Source organism: Quercus suber, unplaced genomic scaffold (assembly GCF_002906115.3).
Source record: "Quercus suber isolate HL8 unplaced genomic scaffold, Cork oak 2.0 scaffold_520, whole genome shotgun sequence".
In the NCBI taxonomy this organism is placed as follows: domain Eukaryota; kingdom Viridiplantae; phylum Streptophyta; class Magnoliopsida; order Fagales; family Fagaceae; genus Quercus; species Quercus suber.
Genome location: NW_027069969.1, coordinates 159,526 through 169,671, shown reverse-complemented (window position 1 = coordinate 169,671; position 10,146 = coordinate 159,526). Strand labels below are relative to the sequence as shown.

Sequence of the window (10,146 nt, the reverse complement as noted above, 5' to 3'; positions counted from 1 at the left end):
AATAAATGCACTCACCTAACCCCTGGTCACATTAATGGAGATATGACTCCTGGACTGGATAACCTTGATCACTGTAAATCACTTGAGTACTGATAGTACAACTGATGGGATGAACGGTCAGAAGGAAGGCGCATGAATGACCAACAGATGGAAGAAAGAGAAGAAGGAAAGGGGGCTATATAAGAAGAACCCAACAGAACAAAAGGAGGAAGAAAGAAAGGGGAAAAGGAAGGAAGCTCCTCGAATGAGCGCCGAGGAGCAACCTTAAGGAGTTGCCTGGATGCCTCGGCCCCCAAAGGGTTGGAATTCCTGTTTTTAGAGTTGCCTGTCTGTTAGGGCCTAATTCTTCATCCCACTCTGTAAAAATGTATTGTTTGGGCTTGTTGGGCTAAATTCCCATCCTTTTTCTGGATCCAATCCAAAATGAATCCCTACAATTGGCGCCGTCTGTGGGAAGAATTTGTGCACTAACAAGCGCAACAAACGATCGTTCCTAAATAGCTAGTTTACGGAAGGTTAACAAGGATGCGCCACCAAAAAAAAAAAGTATATAAATAAATGAATAAATAAACTTTTGCAGAAAGGTAGAAGATTCAAAGGAAAGGAGATGAAGCATCGCATTGTTTTATTAAATGAAAAAGAAGTACAAGATACAAACAGAGGCTCAAACAGGCATGTTTTAAAGCTAACGCTACAAACAAAGGCCCAGACGGCCCTGACCTAAATCTAACTAGAGGGAATGGGGCTGAGGCAGGCCTGTTTCAAGGCTACCAACAACTCCTGGGCCGATGCGGTGGTGCCGGAGACAAGAGAGGAGCAGACGCATGGGCGCCTGGCAGCCCCTCCTCATTATGTTCCCTTGATTCTCTCCTAACCCCACCGCGGTTGGCCGTTGGAGACGGCAACACTCGGACACCAAAAATGACGTAATCTTGCGCGTCTCCTTTGGCAGGAATGCGCCCCAGGGAAGAGCGTTATGTACTTCAGGGACCTTCCTCCTAACCGCCTTGCACGGCACAATCAAGGTGACGCCCAAATTTTGCCACGCCAGAAGTCTGACGCTAACTATTACCGTAGCGGCTCTCGGTCGAGGGAGGAAGGCCTTTAGCCTGTACGCGCTCACTCCTATCCGAGGCTGTCCCATTTCTCCAAACTCTTATCACAAGTTTGACAGGGTTATTGAAGGAGCTCGGAAAGTTGGGAGGACATATTTCCTGTTTTGTTAGAAGACTCATGAAGTGAAGGAAGACGCCTCCCTCCTGATAGCCTTATATAGGGAGTGGAAGTAGGTGAGAATTGATCTACGCAAAACACGAAGGAAGAATTATCGACGACATTAATCACTACCAAATTTCAAGGCGGCTATTGACCGTTGGATCTGCATCAATCTTTGAAAATATTAATGAGAGCACGCCTCGTGCATTGAAACGTCAAGCGGGGAACGCGAATAGTCAGGAGACGCCTTGTAACTGAAGAGGGCAGAAACTTGAGTTGAGGGCGGGATTACTGCCACGTGTAAGGTTAGAATTCCAAACCATCCTTGCCCAGGGCATTGAGAGGTCAGGGGCCAAGTCCACAAGGTGGCCCATTTCCGACGAAGCAGAGCATATACCTGGGTACTAGACAGAACCAAGGTCTTGCATGATCCTCGGACTCAAACCTATGGGGAAACTAGCTACTTACAGAAGAACAGAAGTGTTAGACAGAACCAAGGTCTTGCATGGTCCTCGAACCCAAGCCTGTGAGAAAACTAACCACTCAAATATACCTGGGTACTAGACAAAACCAAGGTCTTGCATGGTCCTCGAACTCAAACTTATGGGAAAACTAGCTACTTATAGAAGAACAGAAGTGTTAGATAGAACCAAGGTCTTGCATAGTCCTCAGACCCAAACCTATGGGAAAACTAACCACTCAAATATACATGGGTACTAGACAGAACCAAGGTCTTGCATGGTCCTCAAACTTAAACTTATGGGAAAACTAGCTACTTACAGAAGAACAGAAGTGTTAGATAGAACCAAGGTCTTGCATAGTCCTCAGACCCAAACCTATAGGAAAACTAACCACTCAAATATACATGGGTACTAGACAGAACCAAGGTCTTTCATGGTCCTCGAAATTTAACCTATGGGGAAACTAACTACTTATAGAAGAACAGAAGTGTTAGACAGAACCAAGGTCTTGCATGGTCCTCAGACTCAAACCTATGGGAAAGCTAACTATTTGCGGAAGAACAAAAGCGTTAGATAGAACTGAGTGGTGGTATCATCCTTGGATTCTCACTTTAGGGACAGCTGATTGCCTCACGAGACTAAGTCCAGAACAGAACCAAAATATTGAGCAAAACATTAGAGTATAACAAGTAAGAGGAAGCATCAATCAAGAAACTAAAAGTAAGCTACTGAATATATATTTCAAACAGAAAATATATGTTCTCGTTATAATGTCACCAAGCCAAAAAGAAAAAATGAAATGAAAAAGAAAACAAATAAGAGTGTCCTACGCCACCCCCAACTCGGTAGGCAGTTTGTCTAGAGGAGCCTGTTGAAACACCTAGGGACCCTGATTCGGAGGGGCTACTTCCGAGGACCCTTCCATAGTGGGAGAAATCTGAGGGACAGTAGGGGTGGCTTGGGAGTCAACAGGACGCCTCACCCCACCTTGGAACACCTCTTGACCGTCGGTTCCAGCCCCCTCCAACGCTCCATGGGGCTCAGCCTCCTCAGGTGGTCTGTCAGCTAAGGATGTGTCCTCGCAGTCTTGGTCTAACTTTCACTTGTCGCGGGTAATGCAGACTCCTCCTCGGAAGTAATGGAGGTGCCCTCGCGAATTGCGGGAGGATAATATATTCTCTCTGCCCTCCTAAGGTCAGACGAGACATCAACTCCCGCTTGGTTGAGGGCTTCATTCTAAGTCTGGGAACAAAAGCCCCTGCATACTTCAAGGATCTGAGCCTTGAAGGTAGCTTCAGTCTTAGCCACCCCCTCAGCAAAGGCCTCCTCCTCTGCCTATTCGAAGGAACACTCAGTGTGTATCCTTGCAAATACAACCTCATCTTTGGCCCTCACGGCCTCGTCCCTAGCATACTCGGCAATACCCTTTGCCCCAACAGCCTTGACCAACTTTTTCTTTAGATCGGCGACGTCCTCTTCAGCAACCCACAGCTGGCCCTCGGCATCCTACAAGCGCTTTGTCTGATCCTCGGCTTGCTTCGTAACCGCAGCTAGGTCAGAGGCCACTCTATCTCTGTCCTTTGTCATCTCCTCCAGACTTCCGATCACCTTCTTGAGATCTGCCTCAGATCTCTTAAGGGTACTTGCAGCATTTAAGAACTTGTTGCGCTCCTATGCCAGAGCTTTACTCTGACTGTCGACCTCCTCATCCAACCTAAAAACAGCCTGAATGGCCTGCCAACCGAAGCAAATATGTTGTAAAGAAGAAGGGTGATGCTAGGCATTAAAACTCAAACAGAATAAACAAGCATCAGAGGTCTTACCATGCCCAGGTATCTCTTGAGGTTGTAAGCAACTTCTGGCCCATCCATGCTCCCCAGTTCAGCCATGTCGACGGGGAGAAGGAGGGACCTCTCCAGTGCATCGGCTACGCGGGCCCCCTCACTTCCTCAGGATTCCAGAATCGTAGCATCATCCATCAAAGGTTTCCCATGGAGCATGGCAGCAGGCAGCCAGGCCTAGGCCTCGAACTATTGAGCGATCTCTTTTCCTTTGTGCTGGCTACCAATTCTCAGTTGTTTAGAGGTTCGGCGTGCCTCATCTTCCCCTGGGGAAGAATGGGATCTGCCCCCATCCACGGGATCCTTACCCTTAGAGGATCTCTTTCTCTTCGAGTCGGAAGATTTAGGCTGAGAGTCTGAAATTAGAGGGACAGAAGACGACCTAGTCCGTGCAGGTGGGGGATCCTTCGGGAAATGCAAAACCGTCCTCTACCACAGTGATTTGCCTGAGCTGAGGATCACGAGCCCTGATAACATACTTTGGGACTGGGAACGACTTCTGGGCTAGATCGCATCCGAGGATCTTGTGGGCGGCCCTAACTTGGTTGTCGACCTCGTTCAGAAAAAGTTCCGCCCTAAGAACGATTTCCAAGTCCTCCTTGTTAACCAGATGAAAATGACGCGTGAAGGCGTGCGGATTTGCAGAAGGAGAAGCAAAACTCCTATGATCAATCAACCAAAGCAAATATACAACAAAGAAAAAATGCAAGAATCTAGACCACCTTCTACTTCGGGTACCCTACCTGGCTCTCCCTCTACTATCGGGTAGTAGAGACCATCGTGCCATTCCCCCGATACAATGAGGAAATCTTAAGTCAAACCCTTACTAGAATCGGGGAGACACTGGATAAGCCGAACCCTATCGTCCGTCTTCATATAATATGATTTCCCTTTCAGGTGCTGAAGATTGTAGCACCAATTCACATCATGATGGGTTAACCTTAACCCCATCTTCTCATTCAAGGCGTCTACGTACCCTAATATCCTAAACACATTAACGGCACACTGGGTAGGGGCCAACCGAAAATGCGTGAGGTAATCTCTCATCACTGGTCTCATAGGGATTCTCATGCCTCCCTCTACGAAAGCTACTATGGGAATCACAACTTCGCCCTCGTTCCTTTTAGCGTACCACTCTCCCTCCTCATAATACCTCAAGCCCACGTTATGGGGTATCCCATAATCGACAACAAATTTCTCCATCATCTCTTCAGATTCAACTAACTTCTTAAATTTTCCCATCCTTGACAACGACTAAAGGACTCGAAAGAGGGAAAGAGAAAAAAGAATCAAAAAAAACTTTGTACTAGCGGGGGAGGAGAAGACTTACAGAAATAGGGAGATTCTCCTCGAACAGGCTTTCGTCGCTGGAAAAGGAAGCTGGACGATGTGGAAATTGAACCAGATTCACAGTACGTGCATCGAAGTTAGTGAATATGCAAATAAGAATGCCAAACGGGTCAAACGAGTATTTATACCTCCAATTTAAGTTAACCAACCGTAACTTCCCGCCCATAAAAGCAGGAAATCCCTGCCAAGTGATTACCATCACACCGTAGGAAGTGGGAAATGTGAAGCTGCTAGAATTTAATGCAAGCACACATTGGGCCTTGAAATGCCAGAAACGAACATCGGGTAGGCGAAAAGACTCCAACGTTGACGTGGGATGAGGTTGGGTGAATCATATGGAGGGCCCAGGGATATCAAAACCCTCCTCCCCGTCCGTGGGTACGGACAGCAGAATTTTGAGGGGCTATTGTGCGGCCTATGGGCCTGGTAACCTCAGCCTACTTCACATCTGGCCCAGGGCCCATGCTGAGGAAGAAATGTTGTACGAAGATAATATATGAAGGCCCAAGCTCTTAGAACCCCTGCCGATGATATCCCTGTCCTCGGCAAACCGAGACTAACCCCAAGTGGTGGGGGGGGGGGGGAGACGAGTTTAGGAGAGATTGTCACCTCCACAATAAATGCGCTCACCTAACCCCTGGTCACATTAATGGAGATGTGACTCCTAGACTGGATAACCTTGGTCACTGTAAATCACTTGAGTACTGATAGTACAACTGATGGAATGGACAGTCAGAAGGAAGGCGCATGGATGACCAACAGATGGAAGAAAGAGAAGAAAGAGAGGGGGCTATATAAGAAGAACCCAACAGAACAAAAGGAGGAAGAAAGAAAGGGGAAAAGGAAGGAAGCTCCTCGGATGAGCGCCGAGGAGCAACCTTAAGGAGCTGCTTGGATGCCTCGACCCTAAAAGGGTTGGAATTCCTATTTTTAGAGTTGTCTGTCTGTTAGGGCCTAATTCTTCATCCCACTCTCTAAAAATGTTTTGTTTGGGCTTGTTGGGCTAGATTCCCATCCTTTTTCTGGATCCAATCCAAAATGAGTCCCTACATATATAATAATTGTTTATTTGATAATATGTTTTGGGTGGCCGAAATTATAATTTCTACAAAGAAAATAACCTTAATAGATTATCAAAAAACAAAATTTTATCCTAATATTGGTTCAATTAATCATTGTTAAGTTTTATTAATTTTATTTTAGTTTACATTTTTTTTGGTGTTTTAGATTGTTCCTATGTTACATATATGATTATTCCTATAATAAATAAAAATATAATTATGAAATGCATTACTCATTATTAGATTAGTTGAAATTGTAAAAAATAAATAAATAAACAATTAATAAAATCACTATAAAAATAATTATCACGCACAATGCGCGGGTCCACGCCTAGTTAATATTAAATTGGGAAAACAAAAAAGGTTAGTAAGAGGAAAATAAAGGAATATCAAAAAGACTTACCAACATGATTTTTTTTCTTTTATAATTAGTTACAACAATGGGACAAGATGTCTCCATTAGAAATGCTAGAAAGTGTCAGTTGAGCTACAATGTTCTTGGCAACCAACCAACCCAATTTTAATTAAGGACCCAAAACTAAATAGAACAAAAGAAAACCGAAATGTCAATTAATCACCACCAAAAGACTAACCAACTTTACAAAGACCAAAATTTAATGGAGCACTCGTAATTAAACATTTATACTCATAATTAAACATTTACAACTGATTCCAAACAACATGTCAATCAACCATAAGTCTCAAAGTTTGATGGGGCAACACGAGAAAAACTAGAAAATAGAACAAAACCTCCATAGTTATGCTATACTAATACAGAGCGATAATGAGGTTGTCTAAACAGATTCAAGGAATTGATCAACTCTACAAAAAAACTAAATACAGAAATCACAGGTTAAGGTGGTTTCTTTTATCAATTTAAATACCTTCCATGAATGATGAATGTCATTAACCTTAGCAGTTAGCAACTCCCAGTTACAAAATCAAGAGAGAAAATATCTATTGAAAGAAGATATAGCCCTTTGGGCATTTTTACTATGGCTGTAAAGCATGGGATGTCTACGGTAAATGTGCTTGTCCTTCCTATTCTTTATTCTCTCTTCAATTTATGCACTCTACGATTTCCTCTCATTCTAATTCATCTTTAACACACATGCATAAGAGGTTTTCTAATTTGAAAGGTTTAACCCAATCAAACAGTCTTGAATTTATAAATCATGTAAAAACTGCACCCAAAAAAAAAATGTAATGTAAATTTAAAAGATCTCATAATGTCAAGCCGTTATTTGGAGACTTGTATTTATCAACGAAATCATGACTTCGAATCACAAGTTCCCATGTTTTTTGGCTTGTGTGCAAATTTGTTTGTAATAGCTTATGTGCACTAGCATCTTACCTTATTTGAATATCAATTTCAAATTTCATTCAAGTGCATTTCAATAATTCACCATTCTTCAATTGATCTTGCAGAGCCCACTGCCTTGGTTACTATTATTGCTACTTGGTGTGAACTATGCAGTTTCAGCTGTAGAAGAATACCAGACATACATCATCCACATGGACCATTCTCAAAAGCCTGCACCTCACTCAACACACGAGTCATGGCATCGGTCCATTCTAAAATCCTTGTCATCATCTCCGGCAGATGACGAAGAAGAATTATTGCTGTACTCATACAGCCATGCCCTGCATGGCTTTAGTGCAAGGCTCACACCCACTCAGCTATCTGAGATACAGAACTCTTCGGCTCATGTTGCCACATATCCGGAGTCCTTTGGCAGGCTGTTGACAACTCACACACCCAAGTTTCTAGGACTACAACAAAACTATGGCATATGGCCTACTGCCTCTTATGGAGAAGGTGTGATTGTAGGCATTATAGATTCAGGAATTTGGCCGGAGAGTGAGAGTTTTAGCGACGAGGGTATGCCACCAGTGCCACAAAGATGGAAGGGGAAGTGTGAGAATGGAACAGGATTTGGCCCTTCAAACTGCAACAGGAAACTCATTGGGGCTCGATCCTTTAGCAAAGGATTTCGAGGTGCAGGAAAGAATATATCCAATGTAGAAGACTTTAATTCTGCAAGAGACTTCTATGGTCATGGTACGCACACGGCATCCACAGCAGTAGGTAACCATGTACCTGGTGTGAGTTACTTTGGATATGCAAGAGGCACAGCCAGTGGCATGGCTCCCCGTGCACATCTTGCCATGTACAAGGTTCATTGGGCAGGCGAACTAGGAGACATTGGTGTAACTGATGTACTCGCTGGCATGGAACAAGCAATTCGTGACGGGGTTGATATCATATCATTGTCTTTGGGCTTTAATCAGTCAGCTTATTTCTTGGATGCCATTGCCAAAGGTTCTCTTTCTGCAACTGAGAAAGGGATTTTTGTTGCCTGTGCTGCCGGCAATGAGTTTAATTATGCAACAGTAGAGAATGGAGCGCCTTGGATCACAACTGTAGGGGCTGGTACACTTGATCGAAGTTTCCTGGCAACAATGACTCTAGAAAATGGGCTAACCATTGAGGGTACATCGTACTTTCCAGAAAGCATTTTCTTTACTAATTTAACATTGTACTATGGAAAAGGAAACAAGAGCAAAGAAATTTGCCAAGACACAGCATTCGATAGAAACGAGGTTGCTGGAAAGGTAGTCATCTGTGATAGCCAATCGTTTCATATTTCTCCACAAATCAAAGAAGTCCAGAGGGCAGGTGCTTTGGCGGTCATCATTCTGACTGATGTATCACTTGGTCTAAGTCCAGAGAATTACTCACTTCCATGCCTTTTGTTATCTGAGGCTTCAGCAAATTTAGTTATGGAATATGTGACAAAGGAGAGAAACCCAAAAGTGAAAAGCATGACGTTTGTGCATACAAAATTGGGTACAAAGCCTGCACCTCAAGTAGCCGTTTTCTCCTCAAAAGGACCAAATCCAATCACTCCAGGAATTCTCAAGCCAGATATTATCGCTCCAGGAATGGATGTGCTGGCCGCATATGTACCCAATAAACCAAGGGTGACCGTCGGCAACTATGGTTTGGTTACAGATTATGCATTATCAACAGGCACTTCAATGTCAACACCCGTTGTTGCTGGTGTGGCAGCTTTACTGAGAGCCGTTCACCCAGAGTGGAGCCCTGCAGCCATCCGATCTGCTCTAATGACCACGGCCTATGTCAAAGACAATAACAGCACAAGTTTTAAGACCAATTTTATTGATAGTATTGCCACACCATTGCAAGTTGGAGCTGGGCATATTGATCCCAACAAGGCCATGGATCCTGGACTCATTTATGACACAAGTTTTCAAGATTATGTGGACTTCCTTTGTGGCCTGGGGTACACTAACGAGCAAATGAGACTTGTCCTTAAACGAAATGAATGGCACTGCAACAAGAAGCTTAGTCATGAGCTTAACTACCCCTCGTTTATGGTTGTACTCTCCAACCAAACCACATATCCAATGTCAATGAACTTTAGCAGGGTTGTGACAAATGTTGGGAATGACACATCTTCTTACCAAGCACATTTGGAGAACATTCCAGATGGAATGAAAATCAGAGTCGAACCTAGTACTCTGACATTCACTCAAAAAGACCAGAAACAAAGTTTTGTTGTGAGTGTTGAGATTGATAAAGAAATTCCAAGGATAATCTGTTGTTTTCTCAAATGGATTGATCAGCATGGCCACATAGTATCAAGCCCCATAGCAGCTGCAAATCATGAGGCCCCAAAATCATTTTTCTAGATGTTACTGTCAAATTGTAGAGGGTGTCTTGATAGTAAAAGCAGTGGCTGAATGAAGTATTGCCTTTGTGATATGAAACTGAAGTTAGAATGAAAGTACTTCTGTGTCTGTAGAAGTAGAATTTTTTTTTTTTTTTTTTTAAACAATGTATCACTCATCACTATTTCTGATACTATGATGACATAATGCTTATCAAGATTTACCAATTGAACTTGTCGCTTCCAACTTAGTGTCAAAAAAATATTGGTCGTGAAAGAAATCAAAATTTGAAATTTAGTTATTTATATTCTTTAACTATTAAGGTGTACAAGCCTAGGGACCCAACATTTTTCTCAACTGCTTACATTATCTGTTGTAATTGGTGCTAAATAAAAATGATGTCGATAGTAGACCCAAGTAAAAAAGATATTACTCTAATAACAACAAACCAAGTCAAATGGTTGTGAAAAAAGTTGTATCCATTGCATTATTGTTGGCTCCAAAGTTTGTTAGAGATGCCGG

The 10,146-nt window shown here is 43.2% G+C and overlaps 1 protein-coding gene across 1 annotated transcript; it reads left to right on the top strand.

Moving 5' to 3' along the window:
- The first annotated feature begins 7,361 nt into the window (after positions 1–7,361).
- Positions 7,362–9,773, top strand: LOC112029006 (subtilisin-like protease SBT1.7). Its single transcript, XM_024061691.2, has one exon. It carries the CDS (start codon positions 7,444–7,446, stop codon positions 9,643–9,645), a length of 2,202 nt encoding a protein of 733 aa, XP_023917459.2. The 5' UTR covers positions 7,362–7,443; the 3' UTR covers positions 9,646–9,773.
- The last annotated feature ends 373 nt before the right edge of the window (positions 9,774–10,146 follow it).

Bases quoted from the DNA above. Each gene is read 5' to 3' on its own strand.
- LOC112029006 (XM_024061691.2), top strand. From the start codon at position 7,444: ATGGACCATTCTCAAAAGCCTGCACCTCACTCAACACACGAGTCATGG.